At 42.0% G+C, this 25,579-nt stretch overlaps 1 protein-coding gene across 1 annotated transcript in view; it reads right to left on the bottom strand.

Moving 5' to 3' along the window:
- LOC124607216 (ATP-binding cassette sub-family G member 1) overlaps positions 1–25,579 on the bottom strand; it is a 485,230-nt gene that overhangs the window by 374,992 nt on the left and 84,659 nt on the right. Inside the window, exon 2 of the mRNA XM_047139486.1 lies at positions 25,304–25,420. Within this exon, the coding sequence (XP_046995442.1) occupies positions 25,304–25,361 (58 nt within the window). The 5' untranslated portion in view covers positions 25,362–25,420. The remainder of the gene's footprint in view (positions 1–25,303; positions 25,421–25,579) is intronic.

Genomic DNA, 25,579 nt, shown 5'->3' with positions numbered 1-25,579 from the left:
AATGTTTCTCTCTTCGTCTCATATTCGCAAAAAAAAGGTCTGTTTAATCCACCAGTAGCCGGCCGCTGTGGCCGAGCGGATCTAGGTACTTCAGTCTGGAACCGCGCGATCGCTACGGTCACAGGTTCGAATGCTGCCTCAGGATGAATGTGTGTGATGTCCTTATGTTAGTTAGGTTTAAGTAATTCTAAGTTCTAGGGGGCTGATGACATCAGATGTTAAGTCCCATAGTGCTCAGAGCCATGAATTCAGTAACCAAGTGAAGAATGATCACTCCTCGCTACTTTGTTTTTGAGCCAGATGTGGCTCATTCATTTGCATTTAGCGTTTTTTTTTTTTTTTTTTTTTTTTTTTTTTTTTTTTTTTTTTTTTTTTTTTTTTTTAGCAAAAGCCGGAATGCAGCACTTGCTCCATCGCTCATAACGCCCACCTCCTTAATAGAACTTATTATAGCCGAGCTTCCTTGATTCCACCAAAGAGTGACAAAGAGGACTGGACGCATTGTGACCAAGTTGCCAGCCTATGTTACCGGGCAACCTCTGGCGACGGCATCTGGCGTTCTTTGATGGAACCACTGTGAAAGGGTCCTTATGACTTTGCGGAGTCGACGTGACGTCAGTTTGTTAAACATTTGCGACGGTCCTGTACGGCGGTTTACGCGAGTGGAAACACTGTCCCTGTGATACTAAAGATGCATCCTAAAAACCGTTGACCTCAGAAACTCCAATTTAGTATAATTTACAACTTGCTATGGCTCATCCCATGTCCAGAGTCTGTTAAATCGCGACGTACTATACAATGTTTGCTGCACACCTGTATGTAAAAGACTGCTCAGATATCGTGTCCACACTCGCACCAAACTTCACAACTGGCCGCAAAATAAACACGACACTTTCTTAAACGGGACAACCATGCCCGCAACTTCTGATAACTTTGATTATTATGAGCTCCAATATAGCTGTTGCTTCTGTTAGTTGTGTTGCGTCATCAATTTTATTGGATAATGCTTCATAAATACTACATTAGTTCACATTGTGTATCCTTTATTACCATATTTTCACTATAGGGTAATCCTGTATTCCCATATTTTCGCTATAGGGTAGCCAAATTCTCAGTGTTCCTACTCTGCATCATGTATATTAGTTTCTTCGCTCTTCGTCCAGTTTCAATGCAAATAGGACTACTGATACAATTGAAAATTTCTTGAACAAATACGTTACTTTTGGCCAAAATTTTCCTTATTTTTCGGCAAAGTGGCTAAGCAGTCTGTGGACTACAGTGCTGTTATTTGTTCTTCTTGCAAGGCGTCGTTAACGAGATTAAAACTGTGAAGACAGCCATGCATGCACACGTGGGGCTAGCAGTGTCGAAAAATACGGCAGTGATTTTGATCACACCAGTAATTAACAACGAACGAAATTAGTCCTGTGAGGGGCAAAGCCTTCAAACAATTACCGTCGAGCTGCATACAAGGAAAAAGTATTAAAAAGCTACAGTTAAACGGGAAAGCCAACATGGGTACAAGCTTGCAGTTTTCTGTCCCTGTCTTTAAGCGATATCCACTGGTAGATATTGCCGTACGTGGTCAATTTTGAATATATACTTAACACATTGTAATTAAATCACGAATTATTGAACTCTTAAACTTGGAGTTTCTTATTTTTTTCCTCTTTTGTCCAAAGTATCTTATAATGCAAAATATCCTACAGTCCTTAATGTATCAGGTAATGATTATCACTCGTCGAACCTTCCCAACGCACTAAGAATGGCCGGCCTAGTGGCCGAGCGGTTCTAGGCGCTACGGTCGCAGGTTCGAATCCTGCCTCGGGCATGGATGTGTGTGATGTCCTTAGGTTAGTTAGGTTTAAGTAGTTCTAAGTTCTGGGGGACTGAATACCACAGATGTTAAGTCCCATAGTGCTCAGAGCCATTTGAACCATTTTGAACCACTAAGAATGCCGAAATAAAAGAACACGAGGTAAAGTGAGTTAAAAAAGTCAAGAAGATTGGCATTCAAACCTGGGAAAGGAGACGAGTGGCGGTATATTTCAGAATATAATTTCAGTAATACGAGTAGAACGTCAGATAAAACCTTAATCAAATTCATTATTTCGTAATAGAATTCAGTGCGTATTTCAGATAAAATCAGTGATGTAATTAATATGGCAAACGATGAAGTATTTGCATGTGACTTTTATGTAAGAAACGAAAGATTTTCTGCAGTAGTCTTTTCCACAGAAATATAACAGAAAGAATCTCATCATTGACTTCAGTATCGCGAGATGGTCCCTGTGAAATGTTATCTTGCTTGCTGATTTACGTTTAGTGTTTTTTGACGTTCCATGACAGTAAGAATATGGCATAACGTCAAACACACAATGAAATCATTTGCTAGACCGCTGTAGTATATGTGCATTTCAGTCCAACGCACAAACGGTCGATACACTTAAGGAAGAAGAGCGACATAGTTTCCACCAGCCTGTTGTTTCAGAGTACTACTTCTTTAAACACTACTAGCTAATTTCGAGCATTGATAAGTGTCAAGTGCATAACATACGTGGATACATCTTCTTCATAAGTTGCATCAGACAAAAGACACATACCATGCATAGTTCATACACAGCGTTGTCGGAAATGTACACGAGCTCGGAACTGGTATCCATAAATTAGACATTCACATAGCTGTTAGAAATTCCACAGCAAGGAGGTCAGATGGTTCAGATGGCTCTGAGCACTATGGGACTTAACATCTTAGGTCATCAGTCGCCTAGAACTTAGAACTACTTAAACCTAACTAACCTAAGGACTTCACACACATCCATGCCCGAGGCAGGTTTCGAACCCGCGACCGTAGCAGTCCCGCGGTTCCGGACTGCAGCGCCTACAACCGCTCGGCCACCGCGGCCTGCCTAGGAGGTCAAACAGTTAAGGTACAATGAATAGAGTTCACGTAGTTTTACACTGTACGCGGTGTTATAATTAGCAGTTTCAAAACTTTATAGATGTATTAAATAAAAAATGACTGAATATTAAATACATCTACATCTACATGGACACACTGCAAATCACATTTAAGTGCCTGGCAAAGGGTTCATCGAGCCACCTTTTCAATTCTCTATTATTCCAATCGCGTATAGCGCGCGGAAAGAACGAACACGTCTATCTTCCCGTACGAGCTCTGATTTCCCTTATTTTATAGTGGTCGACCGACATCTCTAGGGATGCTGAAGGACAACATCCGACGCCAGTGCCTCACCATAACTCCGAACATGCTTTACAGTGCTGTTCACAACATTATTCCTCGACTACAGCTATTGTTGAGGAATGATGGTTGGCATATTGAGCATTTCCTGTAAAGAACATCATCTTTGCTTTGTCTTACTTTGTTATGCTAATTATTGCTATTGTGATCAGATGAAGCGCCATCTGTCGGACATTTTATGAACTTTTGTATTTTTTTGGTTCTAAAAAACCCCATGTCATTCCAAGCATGTGTGTCAATTTGTACCTCTCTATCCACATTATTCCATGATTTATTCAGTTTTCAAATTTATACTGACTTTTTGATCACCCAGTAGTTTTCACCAGCCTGTTGTTTCAGAATAGTACTTGTTTAAACACTACTAGCTAGAAGATATCTGACTCACTTCTGCGTGAATGTATAGTTAAAACCAATAACCACTGTCGACACAGTTATTCTCTGTCTTCATCCACTTACAAGAGTAGCAAAAAAGGTGGAGAAGGTTACTTTGTGACATTTCGAACCCTGAGAAGACGTTTATCAAATTTGCCGTCGGTTATGAAAGGTTACATTCTTATTATCTCTATGGATTTAGAAGCTAATAATTTGCTCATGAGTTGACGCTAAATTCCATGAAATTGACGACAAGTCGTGTTTAAAAAGGTATTAGTTAACCCCGCCCTTTCAATCGAGATGCTAATAAAGACTGTAATGACAGCTCTGTAAAGCTGAAGGGCATGAGTCGATGGACGAGGCCTTTTGATTGCGTAACGCCAGAGCATTTGACTTGGAGGTTTTTATGATCACACGTTAGTCACAGTTATCATTTGAAAGAACATGGCCGTATCAGGATACAATGTCCAAGGAATTTAGTGACGCGCTGCTAGGGTAGTAACAGATCTGAATAGCCTACATGAGTATATTACATATGCTCAGGAATCGAAATGAGAATCAGTGCAGGAATGACAACGATTTCTCTCGAAACACGGCAGGATAATTGTAGAGAATTGGAATTTGCGGTAAACAATACAAAAATTAACTGCGTTCATTGTATAACACGCATAGCAATAGAAATTGTAACTATGAAGCTTGCTGAGACGCACAATCGTTTGCCCCTCATGCTTCATGTAAAGTGAATGTGACAATCGGTGGTTAACACTGGTAAAAAGTACTTTCCGTCTTCCACTGTACAGCATTCATGGGGAAATCAGATAACATCGCACAATTCAAGATTACGACTGATAATGTCAGTAACCAGTTTACATTCTTGACCTCTGCGTAGGATGTTGTGAAGTGAAAGCGCAAGATGGTGTGGTTCACTACAAGTCCATAGAATGAGAAAACTATTCTCGCTGTTTACCTTGAGACTTACACGGGGTAAGGGGACTGTATCCTCACGGGGGCTTAATTTATATTTGTTTACTTTCTTTAGGTAAGTTTACTTTTTATTTCACGTCATGGATAGTCAATATCGATCTCCAAACTGGTGTAAGAAGAGGTAAACCTCTCTGATGCGTGACTATAGATGTATTGCTCTAGCTGTTGAGCTGCGAACAGTTTGAGTCAGTGTGCGAAGGTTGTCGTTCGCGGGCGTCGGTAGAACGTGGATTTATAATATTCGTCGATAGTATTTGAGACGAAATGGCGCTTGTACAATGGAAGGAAATCCATTTGTTTACCGTACTTAAATATAAAGTTTCATTGTATAAGTCCGGACAATAATCGTAGCGCACAGCAGACTGTTGCGTGTGATGAGATTAGCATAGTCTATGTTAAAATAGTCTACCTTAGAACAATAAATAATCACTTATTTTTCGTTAATCGTTTTCTAATTCTGTAAACAGGACCTTTTATGAACCACATTTTGAGCCATCCTGAAGAAAAGAACGAAACCCGAGCGATGAAAAGTCGACAATGATTGATACAGGTGTAACTATAGGTTGAAGACCATACAAGAGAGTACTACAGCGTATGGTGAGGTAACTGACACCTAAAAAAAGGACATGGTTGCTTTTTAGAACCAGTTTCATCGATTTCATACCATCCAGAAAACGGAACCCACCTATGCCTTTTTTTCAAGAAGGTAGCCATATTTTCCTTCCCATGAATCTTTAGAAAAGGCAAACAAAAAACTTCGTCAACATATGTTACTTCGTCAATACCTTCGAAATTCCAGTACCTTACGGAGTCAAGGACAGTAGCGTACAACTGCTGCATTCCCAATCTCCTTACAACTGCTTTCTGTGTGGTCAGTGGAAACCATATGCTACAGCCTGCGATTAGATCCCAGATCACCGTTTCGTTGGAGGTACTGTTGCTTGAAACCACAGTTGTTACAGCCCATCTTCACTGTACAATGGTACTACCAAGACGACTTTTTTCATGTCAAAAGAAAATCTAAGGAGTTCTAGTTCCAGAAGAGAATCACCAGTGAGCTAGAAACTGACAACTTTCTTGGTTAGCAGATGATCAGAAGAACGCATAGTCTGGAGATACTTCTGGCTAATGGCACAAAAAGTGACATGAAGTTGTATTGCAGAAGGGGCAGAAGAGGGAAGGCTAAACAATTAAAAAGCTCTGTACACACACGAAATTAATAAATTGTTATTTCTCTGTGTAAGTTGTCGCTGATCTGCCAACCACATCTTACACGCGCGGATTTGTGAGTGCATAACTCATCGAGACGTTGAATGGCTTACATTCCCTGACTGGCAGTTATACGAGGCCCTTCCAGTGGAGAATCCAGTAAGCCACCCATTCTATTCAGCTTGGCTGTTCATGCCTGGAGCTTTTCATTATGACCACGCTCCAAGCTCGAGGAACATGTGTAGTATGTATACAGCGGATTGCCACTGCATTCATGAACCCACATGGAATAATTAACGTGTAGCTTACCTCTCATATAGCTTACCTCTCACCCGTGCCAAGTATTTTGAAATATACTAGAAATCATTTAATTTTCTTGATTTCTAAAAAATAAAAATGAATAATACGTTTGTTTCTTAGTATATGTCGTAACCTATCAGCTGATTATGTATCTAGCTCCAATTCTGTAAATCAGAATGCAGTTGGTTTAACTTGGCCTCGCACGACCGGTACGACAGGGTGGTCACAACATAATTGGTCGATAGCGTCAGACCCCTTAAAGTGACCACTATATAACTGTCACCCTGCTTGGAACCTGCTGAAGAGATCTCAAAATAATTAATGCATAACTTGAGACCAGTTAAGCATCCAGCTACAGCCGTAAGAATGCACACAGACGTCAAAAGCCTATCGGAAGTTGGTGATAAGAAATATCGAAAAATATTTTTCGAAATACCTACCTTTAAGCACTATGGACAAGGGTTAAGAAACTAGATTCATCGATTCTGAATTTAGTTTTCCGTAATTTGTGAGTGACACTTTAGGCGCATGGTGGGATACTCCCTTCGAAAAGTCACAAGCGATTACTTTCGATGTCCAACGACCATCGTATTAAAGAGAGAATTGTTGAAACTAATCTTGCCACGTCGGTTCAAAAATGGTTCAAATGGCTCTGAGCATTATGGGACTTAACTTCTAAGGTCGTCAGTCCCCTCTAACTTAGAACTACTTAAACCTAACTAACCTAAGGACATCACACACATCCATGCCCGAGGCAGGATTCGAACCTGCGACCGTAGCGGTCATGCGGTTCCAGACTGAAGCACCTGGAACCGCTCGACCACCTCGGCCGGCTTGGCACGTCGGGCTTTCCGCCATAACTTCTTCAGTATGACAGTTAATCACGCTTCTGAAAATCATGTACAAGGAACTGCAAGGCGGCGAAAGAAACAGCGTTTGTTAACGATGTCACGAGAAGTTACTATCTTACAATCTGTTTAACCTCTTATTTTATCCTTCTTTTTGAAGACGGGACGTAATGCACATTCCTAGAAAAGACTGCGTGCTATGTTGCTGTACGTGGTAATGCATAACGTTCTCAGAATCATAAACTGAATTTCGTATTTGATGAGAAGCAATCTCATTAGTAATAGTCGCAAAAAATGTGTTATATTATTTCGTAATTGGTAGGAACTTGTTCAGTAGTGGTTAACTAGTCTCGATCGGCACGCGGAAAGCAAACGTGGATAAAGTGATGCGTTTGACAGTTGTTGGGGAGAGTCTTCCCAGCTTTAAATTGCTGTAGGCTACTGACTGTGCATTAATGATTTATACAGCATTATACGTTGTAGGAAAGTGAAAAACAAGGAATTTGTCATGTGTAACCGATTCTGGGTTGTTCACAGGGTATTTTGTGCTGCGGTACAATAGATGTGATGAAATAAAGAAGTTTCCAATACTTCCTGTAATGGCGCATGAATTTTATTCAAGGGGGACAGGACGTAAGGAACTACACGATGAGCTCCTTATTTGTACAGAATCAACTGATACGCTGTTACAAAATGTGTCAGAGGAGGCTGTAAGAAACTGCGCGCTCGGCATTGCTCATTATAAAATTTTCTGAAGCCTGGTTCTGATATGGATAAGGTTTCTTAAGGGACGACGTGAAAGTACAGGTTGTCCCACGAGGAATGGCCAGTCTTCAATGATAAGACAGCAGTGGTCATTCGAAGCAAAAACGGTCTAGGAGACAGGGCTCTAAAATGCTAAGCTGCTCACCTCAAGTGCTATGAGCGCTTGTTCGTCTTTGCTAGTGTGAAACACATTTCTCCTACTGAGCGAGTGCTCGTAGCTCTTAATGTACGCATTTTAAAGCCCTGTCTCTTTATTAGGCTTTTTTCTTAAATGATTGTTTCTGTCATATCCCTGAATGTTGACCGTTCCTCCTAGGACATCATTTATATAAGCCCGCAGGCTGTAGCGGCAGTTTTCATTGATGATCAAAGCTTCTGAGTCGCTAGGGCGCGTTACATGCCTCTCAAAACTTCTTCACTGCTCGACTGAACATTCAGACATCCAGGGGCACCAAGAGATACCCTGACAAATACCCCAGCAAAGGGATTTAACCGTCGAGCAGTGAAAAAGTTTGGAGTGGCATATGACGTGACTTCAGAAGATTTTATCATCGACGTGCGTACATTTTTCAGGCTATGCTGCAGGTCCCTAGCATTAAAAGACAGGAGTGCATTTGGCGTACAATGCTTTTCGTCATCCGCCCCGCCGCCGCCCCCCCCCCCCCCTCCCCTAAAAAAAAATCTGTTTTTGTCAGATTACGAGTCAAGTTATCACATTTTCCTCGAAGTATATGGAAGTGCTGTCGTGTTACAGTCTTCATTACCTAACGATGCTATAATAGTCTCATACTCAACTGGGTGCACTAAACATCTGCTAGAAAGGGGAAGTATTCCGGGTCTCTTACTGTGGCTCTCAGTATATGGGGATCGGAGATGTGCTTATCGTATCTCACAGATCTTACGTCGAAACTCTACCTGTGTTGTTGACTTCCAGTATGTGCGAACGTGTACTGCTACTACCAACAACGCTATTGCATGGATGTAGATACAAAACATCCAGTGAAGATACGAAATATGGATCATGAAAAGATATAGCAGCACCAAAGAAAAATTTATAAGTGCAGTGTGCACAGTGTGCTTTGAATTGTATAATTCAATCGAACACTAGATGGAGTGTGGCAGATGCTTTTAAGTCATAAGTTTTGAATTTAGAAATCCCAAAACGCCCAAACCATAAATTTCCAGACAGAATACGATTATAAAATAGCAAGATACTACAAGCCTGTACTGCATCACATTTCAAAGCCAAACAAGTTATTTGTCTTTAATTATTAGCGAAGAGCAACATCTTGGTTGTGACGTAAGATAGTGCTTTCCGATTTATCGTTATTTATGTTTAAGTTATCTACAGTCAAGGACGCTAAGGCATTCTTGAGATGGTCGCGAAAATCTTTTCTAAACAGGAGTGATAAGTTGAAGGTTACTTCTTTTTATCAGAGAGAAATCCTCACAAAATACTATGAGACACTTACACATGGCGTTCGAAAAAACAATGTCACGATATAGGTTTATCACATACGTCTTAGTTGTTCATTAGTTTACACTAGTCTTCTGACTGGTACTCATCTCTTCAGGTCAGAACAGGATTTACACGCATTGTCGTCAGTTATTTGTAGTACATACTCTAATTTCTGACTTTCTCTACGATCGTTGACTTCTGCAGTCCCATGATGCCTTGGAAGTTGTTGAAAAACAGCGGAATTTTGAATCTTTGTCCAATTTATATTCCCAGAATATTCTTGTTTATGCGTTGCTAGGGTAAAAATCTGTGATTGAGTAAAAACATTGGTTTAAGTGAATACTGTTGTTTTCTGGATGTCACTAATATCTCGTCAATGGTGACATTTTCTGGTGCCGAAACCCGTGAAAAGGAGTTTGTGTTACTGGGCGACACACTTCCGCTCTCATGTCACTAACGGGAGATGAATCAGCTTCGACATCACAAAAGGTATGACGCGCGATCGCGTGCTGTAGATGAAGCCTTGTAGAGAAGACAATTACTACGGCTTGCTACTTGTACTGTTGAGAAGACAGTTATTACGGCCTGGTACTCCTGCTGTTGCCGTTGAAGAAAATTACTAAGTGCGTTTTTTGAAACAAGATGTGACCGTAGTACATATATTTGTTTGTCAGCTGTCGCACGCCCTGAGGACTGACATCTCTGCCTGTCATCGTGTCATTTTTGTTACCAGCTGTTGCTCCACGCAGTCACTTTGTTTGTTCGAAGCGGTGGGACATTTGACAGCGCCGAGCGTGTTATTTATTACCAATAGCAACTATGTCTTTTGAGGAGGTACATGACCTGTAAAAAAAAACTATCTGCCTAGAGAATCTACATCCAGGACCTCGTATAGGTGATTCAGGAATCATCCCATGAAACTCAAAGCGTAAGTCGCCGAAGTGGCGTCAAATCGAAAGACTTGCACCCGGCGAACGGTCTACCCGACGGGAGGCCTTAGTCACACGACATTTACATTTTATCCCATGAAACACCACTCCCGGACACTGTGTACCTTAAGAGGCACTTGGAAGAAGCGCTGTCCCTTCTGGCACTGCTTTATGACGCTATTCATAACTTTTCCCGGAAATGGAATATAACATAGGTTTATTTCTCTATGGCGAACATCTTGACAAAGCGAAGGGCGCTATTTTTAACGCCCGAGAGTGCTGTTTCGACCGAACAAGACACAGCCAGGGCAAATCACCACAGGCGCAAAGATGTGAGCTAGGGCCAGTGCCATAGAGACTCCCCACTCGCGCGCCTTCCACCAGCGGCATGGGCGGCGCTGAGGATGAAGATATCGGCTTCGCCCCGGCCAACCGCCGGCCGAGCACAATCCGCCAGTGACCGGACGACAACGGTCAGAAGCCTACTCGGAAGACTGAAAAGCAGCTCTCGCCCAGTTGGTTATAGGTGATCGTCCACGGCTGACTTAGGCAGGGAACGTCGTTTAGTGAACTCATTGAAGTGAAAAGACAGTTGTAAATTGCATTTGCTATATACTGTGAAGTTTACCTACGATTATTTGCATTTAGCCATTGACGGCCTTTCTTGTGTTACATTACAAACAGTGTTGAAGACTTCATTATTCGACAAGTCACAAAAATAAGTAAACCTTTTTAACCCATCTGTGTGACTTTATTACTAAATTGTTGGAGTGTTGTAGAACCTTCGTTCTGCTATCCTGTTACCTCACCATGGGGCATAGTTGTGTAATAGTGGCAGGGAGAAAGTGTCTTAGCGGAGTACTGCACAAGAAGCCGTTTTACGAACTCACAAACTCGGCCTACCGTAACAACAGTGGCAACTCGGCCTCTACAAAACTGGAGACGAGGTTTTACAAAGAAGAAGCTACCGAGAAATACGGTTTGCATCTGTCGTTGCCTTATATTTGTACGAGCCAATCTCGACTCTTATTTCTATCCCTACTACTGTAAAGCAGCTGCCTATTAAACCTGAACTCTCCTCTGGAACCATTGAGAACTGACTCAGATTTGTGAAAAAATCGGAAGTACTATTATCAGAAGTCCGAACGATAGGTCGATGCCACTTCAGTCATTGCCTTGTCGGACAATAAGTAAATTATTTATGTAAGCCACTGATCGGAACTGCATAATACGAGGTCACTTGGGTTACTTAGAGGATATAAGGCCTATTCGAGTTGAAAGTGATGAAACTTAAGTCGACTTTCATAGAATGCAGCGGTCGCGCGGTTCCAAACTGTAGCGCCTAGAACCGCTCGGCCATTCCGGCCGGCAGGGATCTAGGATCCACCGTAGACACTGTTTACCTATGGAACAGGAATTCTTGTGCGTCTTGCACTCCGTCATCAAAGTCATTTAACTCAAAGTCACGTATTGCCGCATTCATTATCCAACTGCCTGTATCAGGATGCTCAGATATCGAGTCTTCCTTCATGCTATTTGAAGCATCCTGCCCCAATATGCGAACGTTATACGTGGCACATCTTCAAATGTGACAATCCCTACCGTAATTTTTGGCCGCATAGTTTATTCTCATATGTTGAGAGACAAAATTTCACCATGCCCGCCACGTCTTTGAGAAATTCCGTATTGTATCTTGCTTACCAGTCGGTTGTATGGTATAATGTGAAAGACCTTTGCGGACTTTAAGAAGATTGGATTCAAACTTTACGACTAACTGTACCATTTTAGTCGTTGTTCGAGAATAACGCAAACTGATTTTGGCATAAATTGTGTTTCCTGGACCCATGATGATTCTTTGTGAGAATCTTCCTGTGCTATAGGAATGTCGTCGTGTTAGAGCTTTAAAAAATATGCCCAAGAATCCTACAACAGGCCTTAAGAAATGTACGGATCCGTTATTTTACACTTGTCACAAAGAGAAGTGGCTGAATTCTTTTTCATTTTGTGGTTCGAGAGTCTTCAGGCAATGAGGAATGAAAATCTTTAATCCGACCACTGCAGTAAATAATTCTGGGTTGTCGCTCTAAGTGCGTTGCACCTGTGTCGTATTACTGGGCCTCTTGAGCAATAGCGTGTGTGATGGATGATTACACAGACTTTTTTTTCTTTTTGGATATCTCAGAGAAATGAATGTTAACACACAAAGTAGTATCAGTGTATCTCAAGAAAAAACTTTCAGTCGTAAACCATGCCTCTTTTTTTTTTTGTCATCAGTCTACTGACTGGTTTGATGCGGCCCGCCACGAATTCCTTTCCTGTGCTAACCTCTTCATCTCAGAGCAGCACTTGCAACCTACGTCCTCAATTATTTGCTTGACGTATTCCAATCTCTGTCTTCCTCTACAGTTTTTGCCCTCTACAGCTCCCTCTAGTACCAAGGAAGTCATTCCCTCATGTCTTAGCAGATGTCCTATCATCCTGCCCTTCATATATTCCGTTCCTCTCCGATTCTGCATAGAACCTCCTCATTCCTTACTTTATCAGTCCACCTAATTTTCAACATTCGTCTATAGCACCACATCTCAAATGCTTCGATTCTCTTCTGTTCCGGTTTTCCCACAGTCCATGTTTCACTACCATACAATGCTGTACTCCAGACGTACATACTCAGAAATTTCTTCCTCAAATTAAGGCCGGTATTTGATATTAGTAGACTTCTCTTGGCCAGAAATGCCTTTTTTGCCATAGCGAGTCTGCTTTTGATGTCCTCCTTGCTCCGTCCGTCATTGGTTATTTTACTGCCTAGGTAGCAGAATTCCTTAACTTCACTGACTTCGTGACCATCAATCCTGATGTTAAGTTTCTCAATGTTCTCATTTCTACTACTTCTCATTACCTTCGTCTTTCTCCGATTTACTCTCAAACCATACTGCGTACTCATTAGACTGTTCATTCCGTTCAGCGGATCGTTTAATTCTTCTTCACTTTCACTCAGGATAGCAATGTCATCAGCGAATCGTATCATTGATATCCTTTCACCTTGTACTTTAATTCCACTCCTGAACCTTCCTTTTATTTCCATCATTGCTTCCTCGATGTACAGATTGAAGAGTAGGGACGAAAGGCTACAGCCTTGTCTTACACTCTTCTTAATACGAGCACTTCGTTCTTGATCGTCCACTCTTATTATTCCCTCTTGGTTGTTGTACATATTGTATATGACCCGTCTCTCCCTATAGCTTACCCCTACATTTTTCAGAATCTCGAACAGCTTGCACCATTTTATATTGTCGAACGCTTATTCCAGGTCGTCAAATCCTATGAAAGTGTCACGATTTTTCTTTAGCCTTGCTTCCATTATTAGCCGTAGCGTCAGAATTGCCTCTCTCGTCCCTTTACTTTTCCTAAAGCCAAAATGATCGTCACCTAGCGCGTTCTCAATTTTCTTTTCCATTCTTCTGTATATTATTCTTGTAAGCAGCTTCGATGCATGAGCTGTTAAACTGATTGTGCGATAATTCTCACACTTGTCAGCTCTTGCCGTCTTCGGAATTGTGTGGATGATGCTTTTCCGAAAGTGAGATGGTATATCGCCAGACTCATATATTCTACACACCAACGTGAATAGTCGTTTTGTTGCCACTTCCCCCAATGACTTTAGAAATTCTGATGGAACGTTATCTATCCCTTCTGCCTTATTTGACCGTAAGTCCTCCAAAGCTCTTTTAAATTCCGATTCTAATACTGGATCCCTTATCTCTTCTAAATCGACTCCTGTTTCTTCTTCTATCACATCACACAAATCTTCACCCTCATAGAGGCTTTCAATGTATTCTTTCCAGCTATCTGCTCTCTCCTCTGCATTTAAAAGTGGAATTCCCGTTGCACTCTTAATGTTACCACCGTTGCTTTTAATGTCACCAAAGGTTGTTTCGACTTTCCTGTATGCTGAGTCTGTCCTCCCGACAATCATATCTTTTTGGATGTCTTCACATTTTTCCTGCAGCCATTTCGTCTTAGCTTCCCTGCACTTCCTATTTATTTATTTCCTCAGCGACTTGTATTTCTGCATCCCTGATTTTCCCGGAACATGTTTGTACTTCCTCCTTTCATCAATCAACTGAAGTATTTCTTCTGTTTCCCATGGTTTCTTCGCAGCTACCTTCTTTGTACCTATGTTTTCCTTCCCAACCATGCTTTTATTGGACCATAAGGTATACTTTTCATTTTGAGCTCGTAGTAACCTGCGCCCATAATGCTGAATTATGACGGTTAATAGTTCGTAATGAGAGAGTAAAGCTGTCAGATGTTTTTACAAAAAAAGACTTGCACAACTGACCTTTTATATATGACAACCATGATTTATCATAGGTTGGCAGTTGCCTTGGGAAGAAGATGAAATGTCCGATAACCAACGGTGCTTAGGCAATTAGAATAAGACTTGAAAAGTGTGTACCTGGTCTCTTGATGGGAATCCGTCAAAATAAATTAAAAAGAAAAGAACCTGTGATTAATTTTGCTTCAGTTGAATCAGTCGAAACTGGAATGAGATTTTCACTCGGCAGTGGAGTGTGCGCTGATATGAAACTTCCTGGCAGATTAAAAATGTGTGCAGGACCTTTGCCTTTCCCGGGCAAGTGCTCTACCGACTGAGCTAGAGCACTTGCCCGTGAAAGGCAAAGGTCCCGAGTTCGAGTCTCGGCCCGGCACACAGTGTTAATCTGCCAGGAAGTTTCACAGTTGAAACTGATTAATAGAACCGGAAATTTCAAAATTATTTAGAGAAAAAACATTGAAGACTGTACACCTATCAGCCACATACCCCTAATGTACAAAACATTCATGAAAGTTGTCACCAGCTGCACACACAAAAACATTGAATTTTAATCAAGGAGAGGAATAAAAAGGCTTTAGAAGTAACTATAGAGCAAGACGTAAATGGATCCTCTTTGTATTTGTGCTTCACAGATTTCGAGAAATGTTTTTCTTGAGTTTAACAACATCTGCAAAGCCCTTAAGAAACAAGATTTATCGTGTCAATTTCCTGAAGAATACAAACGTCAATTCTGCCGCTGAAATTGGAATTCATCAGGAGCATTAGTTTGGAACTGAAGAGCAAGTTAGGCAATGAGATTCGGTATTAGAAAAACAATTCAGAGTTGCAGTAGAGGAAGTGAGAATCAATGGAAAGTTGCTGAAGGACGCTGGAACCACTAGTAGGCGACATAATTATAGAATGTTGACGCCTCACGTGGAGGTCAGAGGCTGGCCCGCTCTGGAAAGTGAGACAGGCGGCGGCCTGTGACAGATGTGGCGACAGACTACAATGCCGCTGCAAGCGCAAGTGTCTGGGAACACGACGTTCAGCGCACACTGCCGGACAGACGGCTCCGCAACAGGCGACCTGCTCCTGTGTTGGCCCAACGTCATCCTCTCGGCTGCTCTAAACATTCATCACTCCAAAGAGGCAGGCCTGTGGGAGGCTCTATAATGCTATACGGGACATTCACCTGGGTTTCTAGGGGAGCTGTTGTAATAATAGAAGGCACTATGCCAGGTGAGGCCTACGGGTACATTATTTCGTACCACCTGCGTCCTTTCATGCATGATGTCTTTTTCGTCGTCGACGGCATCTTCCAGCAGGATAAGCGGGCGCCAGCTCAGCACTCACAAACAAGAGTCCCGTAATTTGCGGGAACTGCATAACTTGTGCCCATACATCTGGTGCCACATATCTTCAGAAATCTACTAAGGACTTGTACACTTCTGTACTGGATTCCAAAGGTAGACCAACACACTGTTAAGCAGAGGATCGTAATGTTTTGCCTCTTCAGTGTACATATTGAATCAAAGAGATTTATCTTATATCGGGGCATTGCAACGGATCACTGATGTAGACAAAATGAAATTTAGTCGGTCTTACATTAATCGAGTAACTCCAACCTTAACTTCTGGTTCTTGTGTAACCATGAGCCACTTTTTGCGAACGCGTATGTGTTAGTCACGTAAGGAGGTTTTACTTTGAGGCTAAATGGGGCGAGTTTCTTTTGGCGGGATGGGATATCTCTATTCCACACTCTTCTTTAAACCTTCATCTTACACGTGTACGAGTGGCTGGAGGACAAGCAAGGGCGGCGATTACCACGGATGCCAGGAGGGTCGCTAATGTCAGTGAGAGGCAACGTCGTAATAGCCAAATAAATTCACTTTTTCTAACGAGAAATGCATTATAATGAATTACGAGACATGCATAGGAAGTAAAAAAAAAAAAAAGTTGCATACGCTGAAAACACGTTCTTTTGTAGCATTATTAATTCAAGTTGTGATGAAATTTTCATGATGGTGGATCCAAGTTTGAACACGCGTAATTCCCATTTTTGGACATACCGTCAAACGGACTGCTCGTTCCTTACATGAGCAAACGTAGTCAATCTGATGAAGAGAAATTCTGTTATTAACTGAAACGTTGACACAGAGTATTACGTGCATTTCCTAGCCCATCTAAACATGTTTTTATTTGGATAATGTACTTTTTTCCTTACATGTTGACAGCTTGACGTTATATAGGATGCACCCGAGCTCGACCGACAAAATTTCGACATTGTTTAGGGATATTTTGTGAGTATTCAGGTACAAGGGAACCAAGGTCTTCAGTGGCTGGCTGCAGAGTGATTTCATTTCTTGCTGATTCGAGGCATGTTACTTCGGGATGGTAGGTACACAACTATACAGTATTCAGTTGCACGAATACACGGTTTATTGCTCCTCTGGTTACTGGTTTCGGCTGACTTGCCCATTCACAAACTGCATACCTTGTTCTTAACTTTGCCTACTTATACGACACGGTGCCAAATGGCGCAGACAGTTCTGCACAATGAAATCAAACTGTGAACAACAAACACTCTCATGGAGAAGACAGTCCATGTGCTTAGTGTTTCACGTAGGTTGTGTCATTCAGGTAGACATATGGACTGCCTTATCAATGAGAGTATTTGTTGCTCACAGATTAGCTTTCTTGTACAAAGCTATTCTTGCCTTTTGGCACTTTGTTTTATTTGTATGTACGGTTAATAACAAGATGTGTGGTTTAAGAATGAGCGAGTCAGCCCGAAATCAGCGACCACCACAGCAATAAACTGTGTATTCGTGCAGCTAAAACGGACAAAATAAAATGATCAAATTTTCCTTAATTTTATTTGTTACCCCCTGTAACTATGTCTCTGTATTCCACCGACAATTTCCGCGTGATATATCGAAATATTGTAAAGTAACTTGTTCCATACACTGACGGCGCCGCCGACGCACAGTAACGTGCACTCTACTCTTCGTACTCAAGCTTGCATTCAGGACAGCTCGGTTATGTGCCGACTATCTTTTGCGTACTTTAACAGTGATTTACTGCGATATGCTTAGGATCTGCTGATGGTAAGTTGCCGATACGCAGCTCGTGTGTGGATTCACTGTATGCAGTGAGACAGCGGCACAACGGCGGTAGGGCGAGCTGTTCCAGCAGTGGCGGCAACCACATCCCAGTACTTCTGTATTTGTATAAAGCTGGATAAGAGAAACCGGATTATTCTGCGTAGTGGTGATCGAAAATCACATATTGTGTCACTGTTTTCAAGATATTTTCACAGAGAGAAAAGTAATTCTGGTAACAACCAAAACACATCCTAATTACGTTATTACTCCGTAACGAGCCACCGTAGGCCGTTAGCCCTTATGACCCTTAGATTTAAATACTCAGAAAATGGCCCTGAACTACTTCAGAAATATTAACGTTGGGCTTCGGGTTCCCATTGCATAATATGCTATCATTCCAAAATCCGTTTACCAAATACAGTTCTGTCAGCTGTCACTGACATTAACTCTCTCATGTAGCTTCTGGGTCAGTGCGGCAAATTGGTAATCGAAGGGATCCGGGTTCGATTCTCGATCAGAGATATTCTCTGCTGGGGGTCTGCGTGTCTTGTTGTCCTTACGTTTGCATCGTCGTAACTGACAAACAAAATTGTTTTCAATACGCTGGCGTATCGACTTTCTATTACTGATACGGCTGAATAAGCAAGAACCGAAATCCAAGAATGTGAAATAAAAAAAAGTAACAGACTTAAGAAACTTTGCGTTTCATAAACATTCATTTACGTGCCTTCTTGTTTTTATGAATAAGAGTCACCTTCGGTCAAATGCTCGACTGCATCTGCTTCTAATTCTTTCGAGTCGTTTGGAGATTATTAAATAATTTTAACTAGCGTAATTTGTTCGGAAGTTCTGAATCAAATACTTTGGCGAAATATGTAAAATTGTATTACATTCCGGAAAACAAAACATACATCACTAAGAAGACGTCACAATAGAGAGATAACACACCTTATTAGTGGTAAGACATGTGAACGATTTAAGTTTTCGAGCAATAGTAGGCGCTAAGATAGTGCTATGAATTGGTCATACAAACAATTAATTACGTTATATCAAATGAAAAAGGCATTTGATGAGTTTCTGGGTTCTTGCACGCGAGGCTGCTTGAATTATAATTCACTGTATAGTGGTACTGAGTCCCGGAAAGCCGTCAGGATATCATATGATTTCCCGCAATTCTACCAAGAAAAATATTCTAGAAACCCTGTTGTCACGCGTTGTGTTGTCATGCTGGAACAGAACGCTGAAAATGAATAAATATTTGATGTTGGTACCTGTAAGTTGCTGATGTATTCGTCACTGTGTCTATAATTACACCAGTCATTATTGCTGATGATGAAGCATAATACGAACTGACAACATTTGCTGTTTGTTCACTTTAGCAGTCCAAAATTTGTGCTTGATTAAGCATTATTCCACAGAAACTACACTGAACTCATAACTATACTTGCAGATACCCGGATTACAGGAAAAGTTTCGCTTTCCATGGAAACAGTTATCATTTCGAATGTGCGGGAGTTGATGCCGGACGAACGACAAAAAATATAGCAGCATGGTAGCGACATGAAGTCATGAAGGAGGTACACGACAATGTTGAACGGTATCTGCAGTCTGCAAAACGCTGAATAGGTTGCTGAGGAAAAAAAAGGTACATCAGTTCCCATTAGGCTGTATAAATGATTGCTTTAATAACCACGTTTAACTAGTTCCGAGAAAGTGCTCATGCTTTTCGTAATTGGTGCGTAACAGAGATCACTTTTCGGCATGAAACATAAGAAACTTGCATTAGCAACTAAGAGACAAAATTTAAAATTATTTGCAGCAGTGTATTAATGTGTGCATAACGATAAAAAGAAATAACTTGTTTGAATGAACCATAATGAAATCGCATTTTCCACATGCAGGATCTATTTTTTTTGGTACGAAAAAGATGTGAACATCATAGCTCTTCATATTTCTAAGAGCATTTCTTGTGCTCTCTTGAGTGACATTATCTGTAAAATCGGATTATTACTGCGTAATATATGCATAGAAATATCTGTGGAAGTTTTTGCCAATAGTAATCATGGCTAGTCAAAAAGCCAGATCTGGAGTTTCTGTTGATCCCTCAGCTTACAGGTACTCCGGCCTTGCCGCCAAGTACCTCCATCCGCATACAAGTGTAGAAAAACTTGAGATGAGGTCGGTCTGCTTCTCTGTTCAACCTTCGTGTTCATCTTCTTTTATGGACCTATACGATAAATAACAATAATGCGGATGTTTTTGCTGTACAATTCAGGGAAGCTATTGTTTATTTTCATTAAATTACACTGAGAAAATATTCTGTGTAAATAAATTAAATACTTAGAAATGTAGAAATTTAAGCAATGGCTTACCGAATATGGTAACGTAACTAGGATCAGCAAAACGCCAGTCTCAAAATGGAAAACGACCTTTTGGAGCTCAATGAATCACGCAAGTGTTCATAAAGACTGTGGAGGATAGCTTTTAAAATATGTTTGAGCCAGTTTTTGGCATCTGAGTGCCTTTGGTTAAAAGGGAAGCGTGCAAGTAACATTTTACGTCCCGCTAACATTGAGACCTCTACACATGGAGTACCGGCCAAACTGGACATTTTAGCCTTATGTGATACATTTGAACCACGGAAAAAATCAGCCAGGTTGTTCGATGGTTAGTAGATGTGGGGGTGGGGAGAGGGGGTGAGGGTGGAGGGGGGTGGGGGGATGGCAAAATTAAATGTACTACCTGTCGAATGCTACAACACCACTGCATTAATCAGCACATAATCTTGTTCGGTTACACCGCACAAAAAGTGGTTTCCTCGAAAAATCTTAAAAACTGCCTGGAGATACACATTGAACAGCACTACCGTCTTCTCTTGTTGCTTTGGTTTTCAGTGCGAAAAATAATTTGGTACGGCTTTTCAAACTAGTTTGTCCTGTGCAAGTCTCTTGATCCCCGCGTACCTACTGCAACATACGTCCATTTGCTCCTGCTGTAGACGAGGTTTGGTCTACATCTACCGTTTCAACTCAGTCCTCTCCACTTCCGTCTATTACAAGAACGATGATTCCCTGATGCCTCAGGATGTCTCTAGTCAACCGATTTCAGTTAAGACTGCTTTTGTTCGAGTTCTGTATAGTATCTCCTCATTAATCAGTACACCCACCTAGTCTTCAGACTTCTTCTATAGCACCTCATGTCAGAAGCTTCTATTCTCTTCCTGTCTGAACTGTTTAGCGTACACTTAACACTTCCTTACAAGTTACCCTTCAGAAAATTACATTCTTTATAGAATTTCTACAGTTATATTCGATATTAATTTCTCTTTGTGAGGGGCATTTTATTGCAGTTGACAGTATGCATTTTACACCATCTCTACTCCGGCCGTCATTAGTTATTGTACAGCCAAAATACCAAAACTCACCTACTAATTTTACTTTCTCATTTACTAACATAGCTTTCTTCAATTCTACCACAGACCAATATCCTTGTTTCACTTTGATTGATATCCATCACATAACCTCTTTTCAAGACACTATCAATGCCGTTCAACTGCCCTTCCTAGAGCTTTGCCGTCTGTGACAGAATTACGTCATCGGCAGACTTCGAATGTTTATCCTTCTTCCTGAGCTTAGTTCTCTTTCTAAATTTCTCCACGGTTTCCTTTACTGCTTGCTCATTGTAGAGACTGAATAACATCAGGGACGGGCTGCAACTTTGCTATTGCTTCCCTTTCATGTCCTTCGGCTCTTATGTCTGCTGTCTGGTTACTGTACCAGATGTCGATAACCACTCGCAGCGCATGTTTTATCTGTGCTACCTTAAGAATTTCAAGGAATGTATTCCAGTCAACACTACCGAAGTTTTTCTCTAAACCTACAAACGCTTTAAATGTAGATATATCATTCATCAGTCTATGGTCAAAGATAAGCCATAGGGTCAGTAATGACTCGCTTGCTGCTCCGTATCTTCAGGCCCTAAACTGCCCTTTCTCTTTTAATTATGGATAGATTAAGAAGTCAGAAGATAAGCTGACAAACAGTTTGGATCTTTAAGGCTTTGTGAGTCGTAGCCTCAATAATCTGTTCTCCCGTTATCGACTAATACACACCTCAAAAATAGTTTTGCATCACCCCGGTTCCCAGAACTCCTGAAGATAGACGTTGACTGTGGATATTGTATCACAGACACAGTCCATTTGACTGTTCAGAGACGTCATTAGACCCGCCCAAAGACGTAAACAACCATGCATGAGCAGCGTCTGTTAGGCGGAGGGTGTCCGACAGCCGATCAGTTCCAGTCATTCCACCAGGAAGGAGGTACACGGCTCGTGTTGTCTGTAGTTCAACCACGCCTAGACGGTCAATATCGCGGTTCGATCGCGTCCAAATTGTTACTTTGTGCTAGGAAGGGCTCTCAACAAGGGAAGCGTCCAGGCATCTCGAAGTGAACCAAAGGGATGTTGTTCGGAAATGGAGGAGATACAGAGAGACAGGAACTGTCGATGACATGCTTCGCTCAGGCTGCCCAAGGGCTACTGCTGCAGTGGATGACCGCTATCTACGGATTATGGCTCGGAGGAACCCTGACAGCAACGCTACCATGTTGAATAATGCTTTTCGTGCAGTCATAGGACATCGTGTTACGACTCAAACTGTGTGCAGTAGGCTGCATGATGCGCAACTTTACTACCGGCATCCACGGCGAGGTCCATTTTTGCAATCACGTCACCATTCAGCGCGGTGCAGATGGGCCCAACAATATGCCGAATGAACCGCTCAGCATTGGCATCAAGTTCTCTTCACCGACGAGTGTCGCATATGCCTTCAACCAGACAATCGTCGGAGACCTGTTTGGAGGCAACCCGGTCAGACCGAACACCTTAGACACACTGTCCAGCTAGTGCAGCAAGTTGGAGGTTCCCTGCTGTTTTGGGGTGGCATTATGTGGGGCCGACGTACGCCGCTGGTGGTCACGGAAGGCGCCGTAAAGGCTGTACGATGTGTGAAGGCCATCCTGCGACCGATAGCGCAACCATATCGGCAGCATATTGGCGAGGCATTCGTCTTCATGGATGAAATTTCACGTCTCCATCTTGTGAATGACTTCCTTCAGGGTAATGATATCGATCGACTAGAGTGACCAGCATGTTCTCCAGACATGAACCCTATCGAACATGCCAGGGACAGATTCAAAAGGACTGTTTATGGACGACGCGACCCACCAACCACTCTTAGGGATCCACGCCGAATCGCCGTTGAGGAGTGGGACAATCTGGACCAACTGTGTCTTGGTGAACTTGTGGATAGTATGTCACGACGAATACAGGCATACATCAATGCAAGAGGACGTGCTACTGAGTATTAGAGGTACCGGTGTGTACAGCATTTTAGACCACCACCTCTGAAGGTCTCCCTGTATGATGGTACAACATGGAATGTGTGGTTTTCATGAACAATAAAAAGGACGGAAATGATGTTTATGTTGATCTCTATTCCAATTTTCCGTGCAGATTCCGGAACGCTAGGAACCGAGGTGACGCAAAACTTTTTTTGATGTGTGTAGTAAGAGGAACGATAACGGTAAGGCCGAGTGCCTATTACAGACTTTCGTGGCCTCTAGATGTTGGTCGCCGTGAGCTAAGCATTTCAAGAGATAATATTATGGGGAGCAAATGTGGGGGGCTGCTCAAGGAATCAAACAACAGACTGCGTGGTATCACTAAGATACTGACTGATCACTAAATGACTATCCTGATTTAAAGGGTCTGCCGGCAAATGATCACTGAGAGGCATTCAGGTCTGGTCTGAATCTATTGTAATTGTAGCACTAGGCGACGTCTCCGGGCTCTGGAAGGTAATGAACCGTTGGTACAGGTCTCGGAAGCTCTGCTGCGCAGTGCAAGTATCTGGGCCTTTGCTGCTCTACCCTGGATGAAAGAATATTGAGAGTCAGAAAAGGAAGACATTGCTGCGGGAAGTTACTAGTTTCATATAAATTACCGTCATATCGTTGAACTAAATGGAGTAATAATAACTATGGAAAAGTCATTGTTATTATATGCCTTGTATCACAAAACATTGTAAGCTTGCCGGCAGTCATGTCCTCATTTTCAAATATGAAGAAATTGTGGAGAACCTCATATACAAAATATGTCGATGTTGGTTAGTAAATAACTTTTCGTCACAGATGGCAATACGTGTTTGAACCCGACTCTCCTGTATATCTCTGACGATTGCCAAATCCATATGAATGTCGTGTCCAGTTACAACATGTGTCAAACGTGGAATCATTTTTGAGAATTTAATTCCATTTGTAGTCACTGCTGGCCAATAATACTTCAGCAACATAAAGAAAATATACAATAAACATCGACATGACGCGAAGTGTACAACACCCTTGGATATGCAAATGATTGTTACTACTGCACAACCGCACAGCGGCACGATCATGGCCTGTCGACGCTATGGTTTATCATTCGACGATACTGCTGCAGGTGTTGGTCGGCATCCCATGCTTACTGCGTGAATATGGAATCACTGGTTGTGTTGAAGTGCGCCATACGCAACGTCGTGTCACATGTCAATGGCCGCTGTGACTAGCGTCCGAGAGACAGGATCCTATAACCACATCATGTACCTTGAGTCTGGAAATGGGCTTGGCAGCAAAAAGGCAGTGCGAAAATAGTGCGACGACATCTAGCTCACGAAAGGGTGTCACACAAATACTATAGTTGCGGTTTTCCTTACGCGGCTATCAGTGGGCACCCTATGACAACTTTGGATCATGGAGTAGTACCACGTCATAATTTCAAACGATTGCTGGTTCTGCATACATCTTCACGATCGACGTATCAGTGTATATCTGATCCAAGGAGAACGAATGTTGAGCGACAGAAACGCGACACAGTCACTTTTGATTCCCTCAACTTATAATTTGCACTGCAGTCGGTACATCTGTGCCATGTTGAAGCCGGTGGCTGCGCCCTACATTTGTCTCCACGACGTCACCTTTCAACTATAGAGATGGCATTTTGGGCGTGATCTTCTGACCTAGCTTAATACAAAGGATGTTCGACTATTGTTTTGGCCCTCGCATTCCCCATGCCTCTCACGCACTGGGAACATCTGGTCATGGATTCCCGAGAGACCGGCACGTCACCAATCGCTGCCCACTACCATTGATGAAATCCGCCATAGAAATAGCAGGTCCAGGTACTAAATTTCGCCAAAATCATCTACAAATTCGATCTAACTTCCTGTTACACTGTGCAAACACAGTAAGTAAAATTTCGTTATTAGCTTGTCGTTCTTGGTGGAATTTTAATGCTTGGTGTTGTGGATTTCTAAATTAGTAACAGCGAACTTCAGTGAGATTCGATGTTGGGGGCTAGCATTAATAGCCTAAACGATTAAGATTACTGCTAGCGCAAAACAGGTGATCTGGTTCGAATCCCAGTCTGGCACTATGCTGCATTCAGCATGAAAATCTGTGAACTGTGGTCTCTTGTTTAGAAGAAAGCAGTTTTGACAATGAAGCCTTGCAGTTTACATTTTAAAATATGTAGTTATTTATCCTGAAAATGCGACCTGCAAAATGTCTTAAATGTTTATGTATGAATACGAAGGTAATTAATTTTCTTCTTGCTTTCACTAATAATTGATATCTGCAGTTTCTTATAAGTGAAATGGCCACCTAGTTAAGTGCTTCGCCTCGATCTTCGTCGCGTGATCTGATAACTAAAGTTGCTCACCTGAAAACCGGTACCACTTGTTGACGGTGTACTTGAGATCTCTGAAGCCGACGTCCATGGCGTGCAAGTCGTTCCAACTAGACAATCCGTTCACGAGACGACCTCACTGGCATCCACCTGCAATAAAAAACGCAATCTCATGAAATGACTAACATATGTGGTCACTTCTGGCAGACTCTCACAGTAAGGAATGAGAAAGGATAGCAGCAGATGGTAACAGGTACAGAAGGCTACAGCACAATAGTGAGATTATCGTGGCCGAGCGGTTCTAGGCGC

Source organism: Schistocerca americana, chromosome 3, assembly GCF_021461395.2.
Source record: "Schistocerca americana isolate TAMUIC-IGC-003095 chromosome 3, iqSchAmer2.1, whole genome shotgun sequence".
NCBI classification, from domain to species: Eukaryota; Metazoa; Arthropoda; class Insecta; order Orthoptera; family Acrididae; genus Schistocerca; species Schistocerca americana.
Note: the sequence above shows the minus strand (reverse complement) of the source record. Positions and strands in the feature narration are given on the sequence as shown.